We start from the raw sequence: 23,922 nt of genomic DNA, 5'->3' as shown, positions 1-23,922 counted from the left end.
CCTTGCTGATGTTGAAAGAAGCCTTTAAGAGCAGACTTTGGCAGGAAATGTCGCTGCCTCCAGGTAGAGGACTGTGAATTCAGCTTTTCACGTCTAAATGTCAGTAATTTCCAGTAGTGGCTTTAGAAATCTGTACCACATGAGTTTATGGTCTTATTTGGCCCCTGTTTCTTAACTGTCATGGGAAGAGTATCTGTTTGGCCTAGTGATTTAGGATTTCTTCATTCATTATTGAATGGATGCCAAGCTTTGTAAAAGATGGCTTGGGGTGATTTTCTGTGGTGGTGTGTTTGCTCCTGAGTATCAAAATTCTCAATAAAAGGCTTTCTGTTCTCTGACAACAGGCTGTTTTCCCCAGACACATGCCTTGTTGTAGTTCCATCGTTAACAGTAGATAACAGTTTGGATGCAGCCAGAAGCATTTGGCATGGGCCCATACTTGAGGGGCTTCTAGAATGGTCTGCCCCACTCACTATAGGGTGCCACCTTAACTCTTTATTGAGCTTTATTGACCTGAAAGCTCTGTGGGTTGTTGGCTCTGGCCCTTGTTTCTCCTATATTCTTTGTTATGTCTGCTCTTCCTCCCAGGCAATGATTATATGATGATGGCTGTTGCTTTTTTTTTTCTTCTTGCTCATTTTTCAGAATTATCGCTTTCCTGCGAGCTTGTCTATGCTGTGTGACTGCCTTATAAAAGTTGCTTCGTGCTCTGCGGTCCCAAGCAAAGGAATGGGGCAGTTAACCTGCTGTTTTAAAAAGCTGTTGTAATCGAAACAGTCATTCTTTGTAACTGGATTCATAAAGAGACATTATGATGATTGATTTTTTTATTCAATGGAATTCAATAGCAGTAATAATGGCTAAGCACTTTATATACATTTTTTCCATTTAATCCTCCTAGAAAATCTATGAGGTATATATTATCTCCATTTTAGACAAGGAAACTGAGATGTAGAGAGGTTACTAACTTGCCCAAGATCAAATAGCTGGTAAAACCTGTGTTCCTAGAGAGGATTCTTACTTAATACTAATTCACTCTTACCAATAGATGCTATCCTGAAAGGAGGGATGAATTTATTTGTTCCATTGTTCATTTTTATATCCCTAGCATCCAGAATATGCATTGCATGCAGTACTTTCTCTGTAAACCTAAGTGTTTTTGATGAATGTTGAATTTATTGGGATTGAAGTAAATTATGAATATTTCATATAGTAGTCACCCCTTTCTCCACGGTTTCGCTTTCTGCGTTTTGGTTACCCACAGTCAGCCACAGTCTGAAAATATCTGCATCATTCACTTCACTCCATCTCTTCACGTAGGCATTGTATCATCTCACATCATCACAAGAAGAAGGGTGAGTACAGTACAACAAGATATTTTGAGAGAGAGCACATTCACATAACTTTTATTACAGTATGTTGTTATAATTGTTCTATTTTATTGTTACTGTTTTTAATCTCTTACTGTGCCTAATTTATAAATTAAACTTTATCATAGGTATGTAGGTATAGGAGAAAACATAGTCTATGTAGAGTTTAGCACTATGTGCAGTTTCAGGCATCCACTGGGGGTCTTGTATGTATCCCTTTTGGATAGTGGGGAACTCCTGTACCTCCATAGTACAAGGCACATTGAAGACTACAAAGATAACCAAGACATGGTTCTTGCATTCCAGTCAGTTAAACAGTCACATACATAAGGAGCCATAAATGCAAAGCAGAGGGTAGTGAGCACTGTTCTAGAGATTCAAAGCAAGTTCAGTAGATCATGGGGAGGTGAGCGAGTTCTAATGGTTGGCATCGAGGGGATTTTCATGGCACACAATTTGGGTTCAGCCCTCATGGTTAAATATGTCTTAGTAGCCAGCAACTGGAGTGCCCTAAGCTTAATTTGATCTCTCTCTGAGGATCCTCCATTCTTAAAGCACCTCGGGTTATCTTTCTAAAGTGTTCCGCTCCGCATCTAGAAGATGTAACCAGTGTGTACCTGACTTCCGGGTATATTCAGCAAGTTCCTGTTTTGAATACGTATGCGATGTGAACTTGTTCTTTCTAATAAAAATGAAATATAAAGGTAATATCACTGAGTCTCTAACTTTTGGCACAGTTTTTCTCTTCCCTTCTATAAAACCAGGGAGCCCAGATGATTAAGAAAAGGAGTGTTATTCTTTGAGAATCTATGGAGCAGTTGAAGAAAGTAAAGAATGAGGCCTACACTATTAAAGCCAGAGCTATTTATCATTAGCCAGACTTAGAGATTATCTTTTATGGAGGCACCAGGTTATCTTTCCTGTAAGACTGAGGTGAGCTTTGGCATAAAGATGGATTTGTTCTCTGACTTACCTCATTAGATGCTGTCTGCGCCCTGGATTATTTTGTGGTTGACTATTAAGTAACAGGATATCAGGGCCTCATGAGCAATTTCTTGCCATTGTAGTCAACATTTATAAGTAGAGAGAGGCTTGTAGGGAAAGAGGAGTATGCCCCTAAGCCTTTTAAAGAAGTGTGGTAAAATGTACATAACATAAAATTTACCACTGTAACCATTTTTAACACTTTTTAAAAAACATTTTTAAAGTTCTGTGACATTAAGTACATTCACATTCTTATGCAACCATCACCACCATCCATCTACAGAACTTTCATATTGCAAAACTGAAACTGTACCCCTCAGCTCCCTATTCGCCCTGCCCCCAGCCCCTGGCAACCACCATCCTACTTTCTGTCTCTATGAATCTGGCTACCCTAGGTGCCTCATGCAAGTGGAATCATACCATGTTTGTCCTTTTGTGACTGGCTGATTTCATTTAGCATTAAGTTCTCAAGTTTCATCCATGTCGTACCATGTGTCAGAATTTTCTTCTTGTTTTAAAATATATATTTTTTTATTTTTCAATTAGAGTTGACATACAATATTATATTAGTTTCAGGTGTACAACATAGTGATTAGACATTTATGTAACTTATGAAGTGATCACCCGATAAATCTATTATAGTACCCATATAACACCATGAATAGTTATTACAATATTACTGACTATATTCCTTATGCTATACTTTATATCCCCATGACTGTTTTGTAACTACCAATTGTACTTCTTAATCCCTTCACCTTTTTTCACTTATCCCCCCAACCCCCTCCCATCTGGCAACCATCAAAATGTTCTCTGTATCTATGAGTTTGTTTCTGTTTTGTTTGTTCATTTGTTTTGTATTTTTAGATTCTACATATGAGTGAAATCATGTGGTATTTGTGTTCTGTCTGATTATTTCACTTAGTGCAATACCCTCTAGGTCCATCCATGTTGTTACAGGTTTTCTTTTTTATGGCTGAATAATATTCTACCACACACACACACAGTGCCAAAAAAATAAAAATGTATACACATTTTGAGAAAGGAAAAAACTGTATTAAAATTATGCTGATGGGAACCACTTTGAGCACCTCTTGTAATTGCAGAATTCAAACGTGACTAGTATTCATCTTTTGTTATTGGTATATATTGAGCATTACAATTTTAATACAGTTTTTTCCTTTCTTAAAATGTGTATACATTTTTTGGCACCGTGTGTGTGTGTGTGTGTGTGTGTGTGTGTGTGTGTGTGTGTGTATCACTTCTTCTTTACCAATTCATCAATTGATGGACACTTAGGTTGCCTCCATTTCTTGGCTATTGTATATAATGCTGCAATGAACATGTGGATGCATATGTCTTTTCAAATTAGTGTTTTGGGTTTCTTCAAATAAGTTCCCAGAAGTGGAATTACTGGGTCCTTCTTTGTCTCTTGTTATAGACTTTGTTTTAAAGTCCATTTTGTCTGGTGTAAGTATTGCTATCCCAATTTTTTTTTCATTTTCTTTTTTATGAAATATCTTTTTTTATCCCTTTACTTTCAGTCTGTGTTTGTCTTTCGATCTGGAGTCTCTTGTAGGCAGCATATGTAAGGGGCTTGTTTTCTTATCCATTCAGCCACCCTGTGTCTTTTGATTGGAGCATTTAATCCATTTCTATTTAAAGTAATTGTTGATAGATATGTAGTTATTGCCATTTTATTATTCACATTTTTAAATCCTTTTTTCCCCCTTCTTCTTAAAGAAGCCCCTTTAACATTTCTTGTAGTACTGATTTGGTGGTGATGAACTCCTTTAGCTTTCTTTTGTCTGGGAAGAATTTTCCTCTTTCTAAAGTCTAAATAGTATTCCATTGTATAGCCTAGCCTTTTAAGTAGCAGCTTTACTTGAAAAGAAAACAATAAAACATTGCTCCAAGTATTACTTCTTTTCTGATTGTAACTATTTTAATTCCTTTCCTTACTCTAAAGGATAGAAGAGCTTCTTTGGAAATTTCTTTTGTGGAACTAAATTTCCCATTTTTGGAGACATATTTGACTAAAGTGTTTATTTTAAATTTGTCAGATTAGAAAAATGCTTCTTCAGGTGTCAAGAGCTTCTTATGTGTCTCTGTTTTTTTTTAAAAATAATTTTTTAGTTTTCTAATGGTAGATTGATTGGTGTTTTAAGAGTAAGCTAACTGTCCAAAACTATCACAGGTCTACTATTTTCCACTAAACATCACCACACCAGCATCACAGCACTGAGAAACACACTCTTCTTTACATCAGGATTGATTCTCCACCATGCTTCCCTTAGTCCCTGCATCAGGCTCTATTGCCTCTCTGATCAGGGTCTGAACTTAATGTTGTTCTTTGAACAATGTTGGTGCTCAATTCCTATGTAGAATGTGTATATGTAGACTCAAGAACATAACGAAGTTTGGGTTTTTTCCATCTATATTCAAACCGAATCATAATCCCCAATTTATCCTTGGAGTAACTATAAAGTTTGGGTAGGTCAGCAATCTAAGTATTCCCCTAATTATTTCTCGAACCTTTCTTTTACATTCTTAGTTTCACTGCCTCAGTTGGATTATTGTGTCACCCTCCTAATTCTCTCCATGACGGTTGTATGTCTTTTCTTCTTTTTTCCTCCCAGTGCCACCATATCATTGATCTTAAAGTCACAAATTTCATCATGGCACACCTCTGCTTACTACCAGTTGTCTTTAAGATAAAGCACAAACAGTAACATTGGCCCCAACTTACCTTGCTGGCCTCCTGGCCTAAGAAGCTCTCCTTCCTGTCACCTCCCACCATGAACCCTCCCCACACCCTGTTCTGTGCTGCCAAGTCCCCATTCCCTGCACATATTCTTACCTTCACTCCTGCTTTTCTTCATCTAGGATAGATACCCTTTCCACCATCCTTTATCTGGCCAGTGCCTACCCATCCTTCAGAGTTTAAGTCAAGCTGTATTGTTGCTGTGAGGCCTATTTCCCATGTAGAGTTGTTAATGGCTCCTTTTTTTTCTCTTCTATACACACTTTGATTATAGTGTTTATCCCTTTGCACTGGGATGCTCTGTTAATGAGTCTTTCTCTGCTGCTACATTTTGAACTCATTAAAGACCCAAGACTCTGCCCATCTCATCTTTGTACACCTAGCCTCCAGCATAGATCGTGGCGTGTGGTAGGTCTAGAACAGAATGCGGAGTGAATAAATGGAAGGAAAGAAGGAAGGAAGGTGGGTGGGGAGACAGGGAGGGAGGGGGAGAGAGAGAGAGAGAGAGAGAGAGAGAGAGAGAGAGAGAGAGAGAGAGAGAGAGAGAGAAAGAAAGAATTAGAAGTATACAGGAAAGCTGATAAGATGTGGCTTTGCCCTCAAGTATACCATATAGATTAAAATGTTATGGTCAAGTGTGGGCAGCATATCAGTAGAAAACCTCACTGCAACCTGCTTCATTTGGCTAACTGGACTTTAAGTGAACCTTAAAGGTGCGGTGGTATTCAAATACACTGGGGGAGGAGATGGCATCCCAGGTAAGGGAAATAGCTTCAACTATGTCATGATTGAGTAAGTCCAACTATTTTAGATCTGTAAAGGATCTTTGTATGTTAATTAAATTCATACAACTACTTCATAGGAAAATTAGGACTTGGTCCACACATGTACAGCAAGTTTCACGTTAAAGCACTGGATGAACAAAACTCAAACTGGCCCCATGACATTTACTCCTGCCATTCCATCCTTCTCTCCCTCTTACCCATACTGTTCTAAAATTTCCCAAAAGCATCTAAGAGGAAGGTGGTTTTAATCAAAAGATAAAACTAATCCTCTGGTAGTAGGAAGGTTTAAGATTTCCTTTTATCTATCACACCAGTGGAAATTTGTCTTTTAAAGCATAATGGCAAATTGTATTTTGCTAAAGTGGTATATGAAATGGAAATTTATTTTGGCTTCTTCATTCTCTGTGAATAAGATGATCCTACAACAAAATAGTATGCAGGCTTCTCTCTCAAGGACAGTGGGGGTAAAATATAAATAGTATTTTTATATATTGTCAGACATTTGGAGAGTTGCCTTCTCTGATTTTAATGTTGTCTGAACGTACATTCTCCACCTCATTGAGCACGTAAGCAGGTTTTGATTTGTAATTCAACACTGCATTTCCTCATCATGAGTGGAAGTCCCTACTAAACCTTCAAAAAATTATTTTGCTTTGACAAAGAATAAAAGCTACCCTTCCTATGAATGTGTTGTATGGTTCTCTCCAGTTTTTTAGGGCATGCTTTCTAGAGTTATTCAAAATACTAACAAATGAACCAAATGATCAGACCCTGGCAGAAGTTAAAATGCATGTTAAATAATAGAATCTGGCTCCGATTCCCAGATACATCTCTCTACCTATACACACAAATGCACACATGTGTCTCTGCATGTGTCTGTAATATACAAATATAAAACAGCCTATATATATATATATATATATATTTAGTAGAATGACAGATACTGAAGTTTTTTTACTGGCCTGATGGCAAGAGTAAACCATGGAAGACCTGATGGAAACATCTAGGATGGGATTAGTGAGAGAACATTTGCTATTAGACTTACGAGCACAAGAGAAAGATACCAGCTATTGAGAGACATGGCAAATTGCAGTAATTGTAAATTGGAAGTAAACCCTCGATTTTCTTCAGGGCTTTGAGAATTTACATGAACAGCCATTAAGAGCAGTACAGTAGTTTGCCCTTATCTACAGTTTCAGTTACCCACTGTCAGCCATGTTCTGAAAATATCTATGTCATTCACCTTCCTTTATCTCATCACATTAGCATTGTATCATCTCACATTATCACAAGAAAAAGGGGGAGTATAGTACAATAAGATATTTTGAAAGAGGGAGACCACATTTACATAACTTTTATTACAGTATATTGTTATAATTTTTTGTTATTATTGTTAATCTACTGTGCCTAATTTATAAATTAAACTATCATATGTATGTGTGTATAGGAAAAAACATAGTATATATAGGGTTCAGTGCTATCCACAGTTTCAGGCATTCCCTGCAGATAAGGGGAGACTACTGTATATATTCTGACTGCTTTGAAGTAGATATAGTAAGGGGTGATGGTGGAGGGTGATTAAAAGTTGAGTCTTATGGGAGATCAATTGAAGCAGCTTAAATCAGGGAATAAGATCCTTGTCTAGAAAACTATAGAAATAGTCCCTGTGGTGGTAACCAGGCTCTAGGCTAGGGATAAAGAGGAAGGGATGAATCTGAAAGCAGGGTCATGGTGGTGGGTTCAATATGGGAAGGTGCGATATGGGAGGATAATCAAGGGTGAGTTCCAAGCCATGAGTCTAGGAGACAGGGAGGATGAGCCAAGAGAACTTAGAAAGTGAAGGTAGTGATGTTCACCCAACTATTTCATAGACTAGTCATTCTTGCGATGTGTTAATAGGTGTCACAAGAAGTAGGAATTGTGGTCAGATAAGTTTGGAAAACACTGAGTTAATGTTAAGGATAGAGTTAAACAGTCACTACAGGACTTCTCAGAGCCTCTATTATGCAAGGATTAGACCAAGTATTCTGTGTGTCCCAAATTTATCAGATTGGCATTTGGTTGGTGGAACATCTTGGGAACACACTTTGGAAAATGATTTTGGAACAAGAGAATGATGTGTGTGTGTGTGTGTGTGTGTGTGTGAGAGAGAGAGAGAGAGAGAGAGAGAGAGAGAGAGAGAGAGATCACATACCTGACTTATAAGGAACCCTCCAAGTGAGGGTCTTTTGGTCATAATAGATAGGAACTTAAGAGAATGTGAAGGAGCAGGCTAGGAGAGTATTTGGAAGTCAAAGGTAGAGAGGTGTCCACCAGAAACATGATTGAGATCAGATTCTTCTTTATGGAGACCAATAATTAATAGGAGGTTGAGGGCATATACATGGAAACAAGGGAATAAGGCAGGGGCAACAGAGGTCTAGGAAGACATTCCGGACAGTGTGCTGTCACCAGAGACCAGGCTGGACAGAGCTGATACATGGCAGTGACAAACAGTGGGGTTCCAAGAGGGCTTCCTGGTGCTGTTAGTCAACGAGGACATCTCCCCTCATTTACTTGTTGTGTTGTTTTAGGATGCTAATGCTGGGCTGAAGGGTGAGTGGATGGTATCCCCAAATGCCCTGCTCCATTCACAAATACTTACCCTTCATTTTGTGGAGATAAGAGAATAATTATCATCTAGGTCCTGCTCTCAAGAAGGGCACTATTTCTGAAGAAAAAAGGAGAAAAACAGTCAAACTTCTAAGTATAACACAGTTAACAGTGTTTCTAAAGCAGTTCTGAATTTGATAAGGTCTTTAACTGTGATTGGGCAAAGGGGTTGACTGTAACGTGAATTATCGCTAACTTTTCAAGACAACCAGGGAAATGAACATAATATGAATAACTCTTAATCACAATTTCATAATCACGAAATTACTTTTTAAATTTTATTTTTTCCTTTTCTGCAAGTTTAACCCTCCATTGGGCACAACTGATCTCACAGATTCATTGCACACAAATTTTCAAATATGAAATATGTCTTTACTGTACTAAGTCACAAACACGACCGGTGATAGGTTACGGTAGAGGGGGGAGATACGGAAGCGATGAGTCACGATACTTAAGTTAACTTAGATATTTGAAAATTTGTGTGCAATGAATCTGTGAGATCAGTTGCGCCCGTTGGAGGGTTAAACAGACTGACATAGACTAAGGTTACTTTTGAAATACCTCACATACCACACAGAAATGACACAGTGGTATATGAAGTATTTCAGTGGGAACCTCTGTCCCTAGGCTGGAGCTACAAATATATTTTTTCTTTTACTGGACCATACATTTTAGTTTTAGAATTTTGAGTTGTATTTTACTCTGGCATATCTTCTGTTCTTATCAGCTAGTTTAAACTGGGCCCACCAAAGGCTGGTGAATTGACAGTTGCTATGTAAATTTGCCTACTGGTAGAAAAGCCTCCTGTTAGAAGTGCACAGGCGCTCCTTTATAAAGACACCCGTTTGTGCTAGTTCTCTCTGGCTCTGACATGAGCTGGCTCACGGGGCTTCTGCTCTGCTCCTACCGCTCCTTGCTGAGCACCAAGAAGACTTCTCATAATACCATCAGTCATAGGTGTTCATGAAAGGAGCATGTAAAAATACATATAAAAAGTTTACAGTGCTTTTTAATAGCAATTTGTGTATCTTTCTGCGTTATGGTGGAAAATGAAAGCTGAAAGGTTGTGGATATAGCCATATGTAAAGACTGTTTTTGTCCCTCCTCCCATCACCGTTTCCTGCAGCCTGTATCTCTCCATAGCCTGTATATGACCAGGATTTGGTATAGCCATGCTGAATGGTTGGGCACCCCTCAGTGCACCACTCTGGAGAGCCGGATGCATTGCTGTTTCAGTGTTTGCAATGATATTCACCACCCTCGTCTGCTTCCCTGCTTCGCATGAATCGGACACTTAAATCTTGACTGAACAAAAGGGAAGGCGTACGATGAGATCCTAGTGCAGTGAAAGGAGTGCTTTCAGAGAGCCATCCTTCATCTCGCATTTAAAGTCATCTCTTGTGTTTGACTTTGTGTGAGTTCTTGAGCAATGTCGTATAGCTTCTCAGAAGATCACCCTCTTCTAGAATAGCTGCCTGAAAGCCTGGTCTGCCAACAGGGGGGCCCACACCGACTACAAGAATGCAGGGAGCTCCCTCCCTCCTCTCCCTACCCACACAAGCTAGTTGCCTTTGTGGTTCAAGAGTTGTGTATAGTCTTCTTGGAGAGGAGGCTTTCAGAGATGGGACTTAAACTCCCTGCTCCTTAGCATTGTCCTATAATTGGAAATCTTTTTACACTCAAAGGAGTTAGAATAAAGCCAGAGGAGTGATTTGATACTTGATTTGAATAGGATCCAGCAGTTGCAAAGAGAACAGACATATTGGTCATTAGGGAACTGGATTCCACTGGACTTGAATCCAATGATTGTCTTTCCTACAAGCATTAGTTTCTTCATTTTGGCACGGAAAAGAAAAGAAAATTTGCTTGCTCCACTAACTGAAATCATATGTGGGTTATCTGTCCTGATGCTGTATTACCAGATCTTGTGGAGCTAGGTGTATATATGATGCTCCTACCTTATACAAAACCCCCCAAAACTTTATTGAGTACTTTTATCAAGTGCGCTAACAGTGGAGGGACTTTTGGTATTGAATATTCAAAGGAGTTAAGTTTTTGAATTATTTTTAAAAATCAGGTTTTAAATGGAGATTAGCATGTGGTAGGGGAGATACAGATTGACACCAGCCTGGCCATCACTGTCTGATTGATAGCAATAGTCTGATTGTAGAGCTTTCAGCTGCATACAGCCATGCATATGTACATCCACTCCCAAACCAAGCAGTGGCTTCTGCGTTGGAGGACAGGTGGACGAGACTAACGCGGATGTGGTACTAGGAAGTGTTTAACCACAACACAGAAATGACAAGGAAAAGTTGGGCTGAGCTACGGAGTGGAGACTGTCTGTTCCTACAGGAGGCATATGGCACGATGGACCTGGTTGCAGGTCTCTTAGGAGCTGAAAGATCAGTGTCCTGAGTGGTGTCAACACAGCATGGCCAGTGCTTGTCCTGGATACGCCATCTTCCTTAGGGCACCCAGGAGGGTGGGATCGCGGAACTCTGCTGAGGAAGCCATGAGTAGAGATCCTGAATCCTCTTCCACAGGCACTGCAAGCCTCACATCCTTCTTCACTGCCTGTAAGGTGGATGAGATGTGTTTGGATATGCTTCCCCGAAATTTTCTGTCCACTTGGGCCAGCATTGCAGCTGACCTTCAATTATACATGACCTCTGTGCGTACTGGAGCTAGGCATTGTTTTCATGATGCACAGCCTTCAAAAGTTGGGATTCTGTTCATTTTTAGCCCAACGGACCAAAGATGTTTTCAGAGGTTGGGGAAGCTGGAAGCCTGGTGGGAAAGTGGTACTTCCCTGCCCTTTGTGTTCTCATATTTAGCAGACGAGCATGGGATAGAGGTTCTCGAGTGGGGAATTTGGAAACGTGTAGGGTATTGGGGTCAATGCGATGACGGAAGAGCACTGCAGGCCATTAGCGGGCAGGAGCAATGGTTGCTAAATGTCCTTTAGTGTGTGAGACAGTCTTCTGTAATGAAAAAATGTCCCACCGAAAATGCCAATAAAGGGAAGCACGATGAAGCAGCAGCAGGACTTGGCTCTCTCTGAAGGACAGTTCAGTCATGGGGATCTTCCCGCTTGGCCTTGGAGGTAGTCTGAGCCAGAGAGGCTAGATATAGTCTTACATGTTTGTTTCAAAACCATCTTTCTGTCCACTTGTCCATCCATCCATCCATCCTTTCCATACTCTTTTGGTGAAGGGTCTCATGGCCACCTATGCTCCCTCCTTTTTTTATGTCAGTGATTTTGTCATATTGTCTGTTCTGCTAAACTCCATTTCCTTTCTGAACTGACTCATTTAGTAACAATGACAAGTTCTTATGCCAGTTGAAAGTAGAGAAGGTAGAAAGAAGGCTTTTGGTGGAAAGAGAGAAGAGAGGAAGAAGAGTGAAAGGGATGTTTTATAATTTATCTGGGTATGAGAATAGGCACCCAAGTTGTTAATCCAAGAAAAGGTATTTGGTTAGCACTACTGGAATCCCTCCTACTTGTAGGTCTGTGGTTCTCAAACTTGAGCGTATATCAGAATCCCCTGGAGGGTGTGTTCAGACAGAGGCTGCTGGGCACCATCCCCAGAGTTTCTGATTGAGAAAGTCTGGGGTGGGGCCTGGGAATTTGCTTTACTAACAAGTTCCCATGTGATGCTGGTGTTGCTGGTCTGGGAACCATAGTTCTCTAGGTCTGGGTCCTAGAGAAGAGAGAAACACCCGAACAAGTCTCATCTCTCAGACACCTGGAGGACCAGGCTGAGACGGGAGGGACTTGTCTCACTCTAGACCTTCAATCATGGCCCATGGAGAGGAAGGATGGAATTAAGGTCCAGCACCCTTGGAAGATGTGTGCAATATTAGCTTCACCATCACCCCTGTTGCTGGGATCCACACAGAGGCCAGCATGCTGTATTTTCAAACAGTGAGAAAAAATAACAGAGCAAGCTTTGCTTTCTCATGTTTTTCTGTACAGAAGTAAGTGTATTTATCTGGTGGTCTTTCTTGATGTCTGTTAGCTTGGATGGACTGGTAAATCAGGACGTCAGTGATGATGGGCAGCATTTCCATTCGTTACTAAATAAGGGGAAGTTATAAGAATACACAACTTGCGCTAGTTTCTCTAAAGGAAGGCGTCTGGTGTAAAGCCCAAACCATTGGATGTCTCATTTTTTTCAGGAAAGTCAGGATTGGACACACAAGTGTTTACTATTGTATTTTCCTAATTTCCTCTCTCTGCTGTCAGTAACAACTGAAGTATTAGTTGTTTCTCTTTTCTTCTTGCTAATGCTTTAACAATAGTGATGCTTTATTCGGGTCCCCAAAAGGGAAAAAACAAAGAGATTGACGAGGATGCTGTTGGAAGTGTGAACAGGAATGCGAATGACACTGTGAGAGCATCTTTTGTTACTGTCAATTCCTGGTTTTTGAAGATAATTCTAAGAACAGTTTTTCATCATATTAAACCTAATGGCTGAATAACATCAAGCTTTTTTTCCTTCTTGATGTTTTGTTGGAATCACACAGTGTTATTAGTTTGAGTACTTAGCAGCAGTTGAGGGGCGGCATAATATTTTGGGTTTCATTTTTTTATCTAATACAGAAAGCCCTGCAGCACTAAATAAAAATGTCACCGTGTAAAATGTAAAGGCTTTCTGTCACAAATGTTTTTTTAAAATTCATGAAGGGCTGAGGATCTGATTTATCTTACCCTTTTTCCGTGATTTATTCATATTTAATGTTAGTTTCAACATTTGAAGCATGAAGACATTTTTCAAATTAAAAACTGTGGTGGATCAGTTTTATTTGAAGAAACATTCCACCGTGCCGGTTTTTAAATTATGCGCTTCATCCCTCTGCCTGTGTCCAAGGGGCAGATATATTTGGTTTTCCCAGTGGCTGGAATTCTCACTGGGGAAACCTTTCATTGTTGGGGAGGTTGTTTCACCCAGCTCCTTGGTTTTGACAGCTGTTTCCCTGGTATCAGTAGATAGTTTCCGCATGCATTAATCATGGTTACACAAAGATGGTGGCAAAGGAGGGCAGTGGGGACAGACCTCACCTTTGGAACTATCGTTTTGTTGGTTGTCTTACTTTTCATTTTTATTATTCTGAGCCATGGAGTTGCCTATGTTTTGGGGAACATCTTTACCCGGAGACAATATCCAGTCCTTTCTATGGATGGTTCATAAATAATGATAATAGAATTAGCTGTGAATGGAGGAATGAAAAGAAACTCAACACAAACTCATAATGTTGTTGTTTTTTAAGCTTGTAAATAGTCTCCTAGGATCTGTGGCATTGGCATTTTTCAAAGCCCTGGAGGGCTAAAAGGGTGGTGGGGAGGGAGCTGCCGCCCTCCACGGTCCACCTTTGGGGCAGATAGACCTGCCCTAGAGGACCTGAGCGTGGGTACTCACACCCAGCGAGGCAGGTTGAATTTCACATGGCTAGGAAGAGACACAACAAGGCACAGTTCCCTGGACTCCGGCTTCTGCCTGTCCTTCCACCTGCCCATCCATTCATCTGGCCTTCTGCCTCTCCATCCCTTAATCTCATCCTTCTTTCTGCCTTTGTGTTCCTTCCCTCTTACTCCCGTTCTTACACTCTGCAGACGCTTGTGAGCACCTCCTCTGGGCCAAGTGCTGTTCCTCCATAGATAGAGTCAACTTCTCACGAAAGGAGGGGAAATGCACTTATTTTCTCTGCTAAAAATAATCAGCCCTTTAATAAGAACATCAAGAAGGAGTGGGAACAAAAGGTGCTGAATGCCCCCAAGGAGAAAGCCCTTTTTACCTGGTTTGCCCACTTGTTTGTCAGTAGGTTCAGACCTATTGAAGAAGAGCAGGCAGACAGAGCAGTGCAAAAACTTAAGTGTTTTGTGTTTTGAAGTTGTGAGCATTTCATCATTGTGGTCTTGATTTTATTCCTTTGCTTAATGGAGAGAATCACCTTCATAAGTAAAATCATCTTTTTCCTCTTCAGACTATTGGGAAGAAGTTACCTCCTACTACAGCAACTCCAGACTCTTCAAAGCCAGAAATGGACAGCAGAACAAAGTGTGAGTTTCCTTATTTATCCATTTTACATTTGAAAGCAGTGAAGGGTTTGCCAGTAATTGAAATGCTTTTGAAAAATCCTCACATAATCTTAATGGCTTTTAAAAGCACATTAGAAAAAAATGCACACAAATGTGGCTTAATGGGTCCCACCAGCAGGACGGGCACAGTTAGATTCAAAGCTCTTGGGGCAAGGGGTGCCTCCTTTATGAAACGGTGTTGTTTCCTGCCTTGTGTATCTTGCCCATGTGCAGAGCCATATCTACCCAGAGCACTTTGCGTAGCTCAGGAGGCAGAGAGATTCTAAAGAATGGCAACTTAAGCAATTCAGGGATTCACAGACCTTCAAGTCAGAGAGCCTAACCACTTAGCCACCACTCCCAAATCTTGACTTTCTGCCGACATCCTCAGCACATCTCTGCTTGAATCCCTCTAGACACAAATGTCTTTCTTCTACTGAGCCAGACATGCTCTTCCTGTAACTATCCCCCATGGGTTCTAGTCTCTGGGTCTATATTGATATTGGCCCATTTTTCTCTGAACAAGCCTTTATGTATTTGAGGCAGTTGTCTCCCCCAAACCTTCCCAAAGGTCAGTATTCCCAATTCTAAAGTTGCCAGATAAAATACAGGATGCCCAGTTACATTTGAATTTTAGATAAATGGCAAATAAGTTGGGGGTTATAAGTGTGCCCCATGCAATATTTGTTGTTTATCTGAAATTCAAATGTAACTGGAATCCTGTATTTATATTTGTTAAGTTGGACAACTCTCCACTTCCTTTAGTCATTCTTCCAATAACTGGGGCGTTCTGAACGTGCTCTAGTGTGTTTTTCCAGAAACAAGTACAATTCCTTGTAGGGAATTTATGTGTTTTTTTTCCCAGCTTCAGATTTCCTTATGAGGATAATGTGGACAGACTAGTAATGTAGTCTTGAAAGCAAATCAGGAATACTACCTTAGACATAAGAAAATGAATTTATGGGACTTGCTAAGCCAAAAATGGTAGTTTAGATAACTAAATTAATGGATGATATAGATGCACACGGTAGAGCCCTGTCTTAATGTTTATGGTTCAAATGAACTTAAATGTCTTCTGTCTGTTAATGGTACAATCAGACTCCAGAGAATAATAGTACAGTATTCTAATGCAGCGGTTCTCAAATTTAAGTGTGCTGCAGAAATCACCTAGAGATGTAGCCCCCAAATTGCTGGTCCACACATCCAGATTTTCTGAGTCAATAAATCTGGGGTGGAGCCTGAAAATGTGTTTTTCTAACAAATTCCCAGGTGCTACTGCTTCCTGGTCTAGGGTGCACACTTTGAGAACCATTGTTATGAGCTTACAAATGTTCCTAAGGAGAAACTGGCCCGGAATTTATTCATGCAGGTTCCAGGCTTACGATGTGAAACCTCCCTTTAGGTATGAAATCTTCAAGATTCTTTGAGTCCTGAAATTTATTTTCAAGAACTGACCGTTAAACCATTTCTGGAAACATTTCTCTTGTTGGACAGTAGCCCGTCCTTCCTTCTATCCAACTGCTCATTCTGTAACTATGGCTGTTAATAAGTTGATGGGTGATCAAGGTTATTAGGAAATTACGTGGAAGGCTGGAGTGGGCAGCAGGCAGGAGAAGGAAACGGGAAAGATGCAGCAGACCTCCAGGTTAGTTGAAATGTGGTCCCTGGGACAGGTTCTCCTCATGACATGTGACAACCAGTGGCCTTCACCTACCTGATTCATATTTGCAGATAACAACCTGAGAAGCAGAGAGTTTTTTTCATGGAAAAGAGTTTTAAGAGAAGTGAGATAGAACTTCCCTGTAGATTCTTCAACTCTGTCCGGAGTAAAGAGGACCTTGGGTGACTTGTGGGTTACTTTTGGGGGAGGCTGAGCAGGAGGGACCTAAGTGTCACTTGTAAGTATGTGGCACAAAACAGGCCAGTCTGCAGGGCATGCTTAAGTGACTAAACCTTGGGTCTTGAGAACTGGCCTTAGGATAAAAACATGTCCTTGATGCTTTCTTTTTGCCCTCTATAATATCTACAGGCAGGAGACTCAGGTCTTTTTGGAAGGATTAGGTGGGAGGGGCTTTAACTGTGTTTGGGAGCAGTGCTGGCCATTAGAAATATTATGTAAGCCACATACATGATTTTATATTTTCTAGTAGCCAAATTTTAAAAAAGAAACAGGTGAACTTAATATAAATATATTTTATTTAATTCAGTATATCCAAAATGTTATTTCAACATGTAACATACAAATGAGATATTTTCATTATTTTGTTTCATATGAGTCTTCACAATATTCTACATGTATGGCACATCTCAACTCAGAGTAGCCACATTTGAAGTGCTCAATAGCCACATGAGCCCAGTAGCCACCATATTGGCTGGTGTAGCTTGAGAGTTATTCTACGATCTAAGATGAGCTTCCTGGGCACGGATATTAACACAGTTTCAAATGCTCAGCTCCCTTAAGCATATGGGAGGATCATGGCTCTAGCCCATGCCTTGCTCTGTTCTACAAATCTCTCTTAACTATGTCCATCCACCTGACTCTCTGGAGGCATCATGGTGGGGGATGGGTTGTTAATGAAGAGTGGTTTTACAGAGGCTGGGTGGTGTGTTTTGGCTGAGGGTCAGAAAGCTTGGATGCTAGGGCCAGCCCTCTTATTAGCTAGCTGTGTGATCTTGGGTACATAACTTTATTTCATTGTCTGTATTGTTTGTGAAGTCAGAGGGTCATATTAGAGAGAACCCCTGAGGTTTCTCCCAGCATCTTCATCCTCTGATTCAATTCTAAACATTTTACAGTTCAGAATGAAAGGTTTTTGCATTCAAAGAACTGAGCAGCCGGGTGGGAGAGACAAAAGGAAGATGTGAACAGTTTGGTAGGAACATGAGATGATGTCATTAGGCATAGGTATCAATATGCGTGTAAGGGGGAAGTAGGTCAGGAAGGAGAATTATTAGCACTGTCAGCGAAGCCTTGAGGGATGTTTGTTGGCAGACATTTTTCATGGACCCAGAGCAAGAATTTCTGCAGTTTAATCTCAACCCGCACACACTGTCTGGCTTTCATTATAAAGAGCAAATTCTGGGGTAGTTGTCCTTCCATAATTTCCACGAGGCACCCTCGTCCACTGAAAAGCCTTCTCCATTTGGAACATTTTGCTGCTTCCAGATTTTGATGTGACACCCATGTTAGGTGGAAGGATAACAGAGTGCTGACCGACTAAGTGACCCTGAGCTTGGGAGCAGTGCATTCTCCTTCCTTCTGGTTGGAAGACAAACCGATGTCAAAAATTGCCCAGCGGTACAGAGGCGAGAAGCTCCCTCCTGCACAGATGTCTCCTTAGCATGCTAAAATACAAACTCACATCAGGATTAAGTTATGATGATTCAAGAAATGTTCATGTGAATTGGTATTTTCTGAGTGAAAGTGAAACTCAGCTATCAGGATTTATTTGAACAGCTAACATCATCTCTCCTTCCCCAATAAAGCTTTTATGATATTGAAATTCATCTGAAACACATGCTGGGGAACAGATTGCCATCATTTTCATAACAAGAGGAAAACTGTCTAAATATTCAGAAATGGAATGCCCTGAGGTTCCTCCAGCTTACCACATCTGGAGTTTCCCTCTTCCTTGCTACAAGTGATACAGATTTGTGGCCTCTATGGGCTGAAAACTAGCCCAGAAAAAGGACTATAGTGCATCAGTTCAGTCTTAGACATTTGGAAGACCAGTTGGGGAGGTGGTTTCGGAAAAAAATAATCATTGGCAGAATCTGTACAAATGCAGATCAGGCTTCCGAATAAATGATGACTGGGGCAAAGGCTAAACCTTCCTGCCTAATCGCCCCTCGCTTCATCACTGGACACTTGTACCACCTTTCTGATCACTTTGTTCATTGACTTGCTTCTTAGGAGTTGTCCGCCATGATGATGACACATGGTGCCTTGTGGCTATCATTTGTCCCTCAAGGTGGGGGCTGTGTCTTCTACTTGATATCTCATCTTACCATCCAGAAGAATGCCATGGACTCAGTGGGCACATAATAAATGGTGGTTGAGCAAATGGAGAATTATAAATGATTTACAGTTTGCCAGGCTCTATATTGGACAGTCTCGTAAAAGTGGCATAGTAGCCATGGGTCCCCATTCTCAAGTTCACAGTCACCAGGAGGAAAAAGACATATTTATTCACCTAAGACTCTTGAACTTACTTGGGGTTTTTGAGGGGTTAGCAGTAGTTGCCAGTGTGGCTTGACAGGTCCTTTATTCTTCCAGCCCCTGCTCTAGCCCAGTCAGCTCGAGAGCACCAGGACAAGCCAGGCTTGTCCGACAAGGTCAGGTTTACTGACTCATTGCAGAAGGAGACTGACTGTACAGGAGGACCTGTGGAGTGTTGCACCACATGAAAGAGAAAAGAATAGTCACAGATTTGGAGGGGTGGAATGTAGTGAAATTTAAACATAGCAGTGTTTTCCTGCCTTTCTATGTCAAAGTCACTTAGTCCCTTCAGCCAAGAGCAGAACGTTTCATTCTTATTGATATGATATAAAAAAATGCAATGTTTCTGATAGTCTGTGGTTTTAGAGGACAGACGTTCTTGGGGAGTAAGAAAGTAGCAGTCACTCAGAGAAGGGGTTTTTAGGACCCTTTCCAGCTGCAGCGCATGCTTGGCTGAAATTCTTTTTCCTGTTCGCCGTGCAGCTGACTGGATCTGTGTTTGTTATCCCAGCTTGACAAATGGCTGGGCAGATTTTTACTTTCTCAGTCTGAGCAATTTTTTTGCTTTCTCACCACATGTTTAAATAGGAGAAAAAAAGGGTCAGCTCCCTTATGTTGGTATTCCCCCGGCTTTCCCCGGGTGCTCTTTAATCCTCTTTTTCTAGGATAGGTGTTTTTGTTCACTTATCTTCCCCAAAGCTCACTCATTCTTGGGCCTGGGAATGTGGGCACATCCAATTTGAAACGTGTTTCCTACCCAGCGCTTCAGTACCTCCCACACCTGATGTATACCAAAATCCCAGGTTCTGTGTCTCAGGGGTCCCCCCCCTCTCCCTAGGAGGCGCCTTTCATTAAGTGCCCCTAACACAGACCTTGCTATCTGGATTCAGAGTTGGGGTCTTCCTGCAAGGGTGCCCAGCCTACCCTTGCTGTTGAAAACCTGGATTTGAATACAGTCCTCTTGGAGGAAGAAAGCTAGTTAGTTCCCTTTGTGTTATCCTGGTGGATTTCCTTTCTCCCAACTCAGAGCTTCTCTTCATCTGAGCAGGAGAAAGTGCTGTTGGGAGGAGCCACCATGATCTGCTCCATACTAGAGGACAGAAAGGCTTTGCTTGTCAGAGTTTTATCGTTTTTTAAAAAATATTTCTCTTTTGAAGGCGAAAGAATAAAAGGTGTCATAATTCACAGTTGTGAAATCATTTGAAAGCCAAATTCCTAGCAGCATCCAAGACCAGCGGGGGTCATTGTGGTTTGGGTCACAGTGAGCTTTTTCATGAAAGAAGGCGCTGGGCTGGAGTTCGTAACATCATGACGTTAGCATTGTGTTTCGCTTCCCTGTCTGAATTTAAGTGTAGACCAGGGTGTCTCCGCCTTGGCACTATTAACATTCAGATCAGATCATTCTTTGTTACGGGCTGCCCTGTGTCCATTGTGGGATGTTTAGCAGCGTCCCTGGCCTCCACCCACTTGATGCAAATTACGCTTAACCACCTTCTCTCTGCCAGCGACAACCACAAATGTCTCCAGGCATTGCCAGTGTCCCCTGGGGAGCAGTCTCATCCCAGTTGCAGCCTGTGGTCAGCTCCATGGGGGCACTGCTGCCGGGCACACTGTGGTCCCCAGACCAGCAGCAGCAGCACCTGGGAACTTGCTAGAGAGGCAGATGCCCATGCCCTGCCCTAGCCCTAGGGAATTGGAAACCTTGGCAGTTCGATGCCCACTCAGGCATGAGCAACACTGCCCTAGTTTCATGGTGCGTAAGCTTCCGTGTTGAGGAGAATCACCAGGGTGCTTGTGGATTCCAGCTCTCACATCACACCTGTTGTTTGGGACCCCTAGGGAAGGGGTCTGGGAAGGCACAGGAAGACCAGGTGCCCCACATCGTTCATGTCATCAGGAATGGTTGAGAACCGTACTCCTACTCCTCTTCTCAAAGTCCTAGAACATTGTACAGAGCCCAGTGCCTTTTTACTCCTCCGAGAAGGGACCCTTAGTCTCTCCTTTGGGAAGTAATTTCCTCAATTCTGATACTCTGTGCTTTAAGCCGGAAGTGTCGCCCTCATCCTTTCCTCACTGTTACCTTGTCAAGAGCTCTGTGTATACATGTCTCATTTCCTCTCCTTGAGAACCAGATGCTAGTCTTATTTAACTTAGTTTCTTTTCCCCAGAACATGATAGAAGTCCACATCCTTATTGCAATTACAAAATACAAAAATACAGAACACTAAACGTTTTATGACTTGGATAATAAAACTTGTCCTGAACCAATGTGCATCTGTGTGTAGTCTTTATTCCACTTGGGGTGACAAATCATCCGTTTGCTGCAGAATTTTAATGTATTTGATGGTTGGGTGTAGCCCCAGATCTCAGCTGAGGATGTTACATGTTCTATAGCATGTGTAAAGTATTTCCTTTCTAAAATCTGAAAAAATCTGTCTCCAGGACTTCTGGACAAGGGATTATGAATCAGTAGTTTCTCGGATAATATTTGTCAGTTTAATGAGAGAATATCAGATTTTGATACTGGTGAAAGTAGATACCACTGAGTTGGACAATTTTGTTCTGGTATCCCAAAGGAAAAGAGTTCTAGGTGTGACCTGGTACCTTCTACCCTTACTGAAAGTTCTGGAAGGCTTCCTACCAGGCTCTGTGGTACATGGGGTTTTGATCTTTGTGTCCTAAAATTTAGCCCAGAGACTCATCCTGGAGTTAATGTTATTTCCTTGTGTTGTGTGTGTTGTGTGTGTGTGTGTGTGTGTGTGTGTGTATGTTCTGCTTACTGATATGTTTATTTTGCTTTAAGGTTGGTTGGTTGGTTTTTTATATGAATAGATTATAAAACCAGCTGAAGGGAGTCATGGGATGTGGGCATGTGAGTTCAGTTCCTTAAACAGTCTGTTTTTAATCTCATGTAAATTTCTAAAAGTTTAGAAATTGAAATAATGTATTTTTTTGAGGGGTGTGTGAATCATGACTGGACTTCTTGGTGGTTTTAATAGAATAAATTTCTTAAAATTGGAATGCCAATCATTAATTAGTACAGGGGGATCTTGATCTGGAACTAGGCAAGGGTTTCAGAATCCTCAAACCTTCTAATATTGTACAGGCTTTGCTGTATCTTCGAATGTGTCAGACTTTTTCCCTTTTTCTGGAAAGAGAGTGTGATTGCTTTTTAGCAGATTCTTAAAGGACCCTAAGACCAAAAAAAAGCTTAAGAACTGACTTAGGATTTCAGTCTTATGCTAATTAATTAGTTTGGGTTTTTTTAATCTTTTCAAAGAAAAATAGAGACAAAATCATCTCAATCACTGGCTAAACTGTGCCTTTATTTCTTTATGTGCATGTGTGTATTCATTCCTATTTGACCTCGGACTAATTAAATCCATCTAATTGATGTGTAGATGGAAAATGCCTGCCTCCAAAAGTTAATTTCATTCTCTTCCTCTCGATCTCTGTCTGCTACTCATTTAAAATTTATAATCTTCCCATGTCCAAAAGGATTTGGAATTATACGAGTATTCTTCTTTCAAGACATATCAAATGCCTCCTCTTCTGTGAGCTTTCTCCTGAATGTAATCTTGCCTTTCTCTGAAACACCACAACAACATTGCATCATAGTGAGTTTATACTTATTCGTGTTTGTCTTTTCTTCCCGTCATTCTTTCCCCCTTGGCTTTCTCCAAACATTAGGTTGTCACTACCCTGTGAGGGTGGGAGGGGGTGGTTGGCCTGACGCGTATTTCACAGGCCCAAGAATTGGCAGTATCTTTTTCATGGTGGTGACTCAATAAATGTTTGCGTTAATGTAGGGAACATCTCTGTTCCATATACTACACAATTAAAATCATGGTTTCAGAGTTCATACATTTTTATATGCATTTATTGTTGAATATGTTAGAACCATTGGTACATCCAAACCAACATAATGTTTTTATTTTCCAATACTGCTGAATTAGGGCCCAAATGCCTCAGAAATAAAAACAAATTACTTTCAAATGTATCCTAATAACTTAAAATGTGCAGCTAACGGTTGCCATATTTGGTCAGCAGTGCTCTGTAGTGCCTGTGATTAGAGCCATGCAGTGTCAGAGCTGACAGGGACTTAGGTCTAGCCCAGCCTGCTCCTTGGAGCCTCCAGAGTTTCACTGAGATGTTTTTGGGAACTGGCTGGGAGATGGGTCAGCCCCACTGTCTATTTAAAGAGCAGCTCTGTTTTTGGTTGTTTTATATTGGAGTTTGCAGATCAGTTTACATGTGCTAAAGTGTTCTGCCGCAGTTAACTAGACTCTTCTCTTATGCCCTCCTTGGCCGGCCTCTCATTTTTCACCTGAGGACACCGAGGTTCAGAGCTACTGTGTGATTGCCTTGGGACAGCCCAGCTGGGACCCAACCAATTCTTGATTGTCTTGTCTCTTGGCCCAGAATTCTCTCCTCCTACTGTGCTGTGCCTCATTTTTTCCTCCACTTTATAGGTGTCCCTAGGGGATCAAGAAACATGGAGTGGGCGCTGTGTCAGGTCCCAGGGATGCAGAGAGGGGCAAGACATGCAGGAGTCTGCCTCATGGAGAGTGGTGGTTGAGAGTAGCCATTTTTCCTTGTATGTAAAATTGGTCCTTTTTGGATAATTCTGTGTCTGACGCCTCACAGTGTTCTAAAACTGGGTTATGGTGATGGTCATACAACTGTATACTTTTATTAAAACTCTTCAAACTGTACAATTAAAATGGGTGAATTTTATGGCATATACATGATACGTTATCGAAGTTGGTTTTTTTCTAAGGCAGGGGGACACCTGCCCTCCTTAGCTTATAGTGACATTGTGGGCATGAAACAAAATGACCCCGTGAAACATTTTTAAGACATGCTAATACTTTCTTGTAAATGTTTTCTCACTAGGTTGGTTACAAGTCAATTCCTCAGTCATTTGTTGACCTCCTACTGTAGTCTGGGTCCTGAGGTAGCAAGAGAAGAGATGGGGGGAAAGGGAGTGACAAAGATGCATAGGAAGAGGCGTTTTGGGGGGAGGCAGATTCGAGTCAAGTGTTTCAAAGGAGGTAACTAAAAGC

The 23,922-nt window shown here is 41.1% G+C and overlaps 1 protein-coding gene across 5 annotated transcripts in view; it reads left to right on the top strand.

The window, feature by feature from the left end:
- Positions 1–23,922, top strand: part of SH3KBP1 (SH3 domain containing kinase binding protein 1) — a 353,239-nt gene that overhangs the window by 226,090 nt on the left and 103,227 nt on the right. For all 5 annotated transcript variants that reach the window (XM_019667291.1, XM_019667284.1, XM_019667278.1 and 2 more), the window contains one exon: positions 14,544–14,619. In XM_019667291.1, the coding sequence (XP_019522836.1) occupies positions 14,544–14,619 (76 nt within the window). The remainder of the gene's footprint in view (positions 1–14,543; positions 14,620–23,922) is intronic.

Source organism: Hipposideros armiger, unplaced genomic scaffold, assembly GCF_001890085.2.
Source record: "Hipposideros armiger isolate ML-2016 unplaced genomic scaffold, ASM189008v1 scaffold_13, whole genome shotgun sequence".
NCBI classification, from domain to species: domain Eukaryota; kingdom Metazoa; phylum Chordata; class Mammalia; order Chiroptera; family Hipposideridae; genus Hipposideros; species Hipposideros armiger.
Note: the sequence above shows the minus strand (reverse complement) of the source record. Positions and strands in the feature narration are given on the sequence as shown.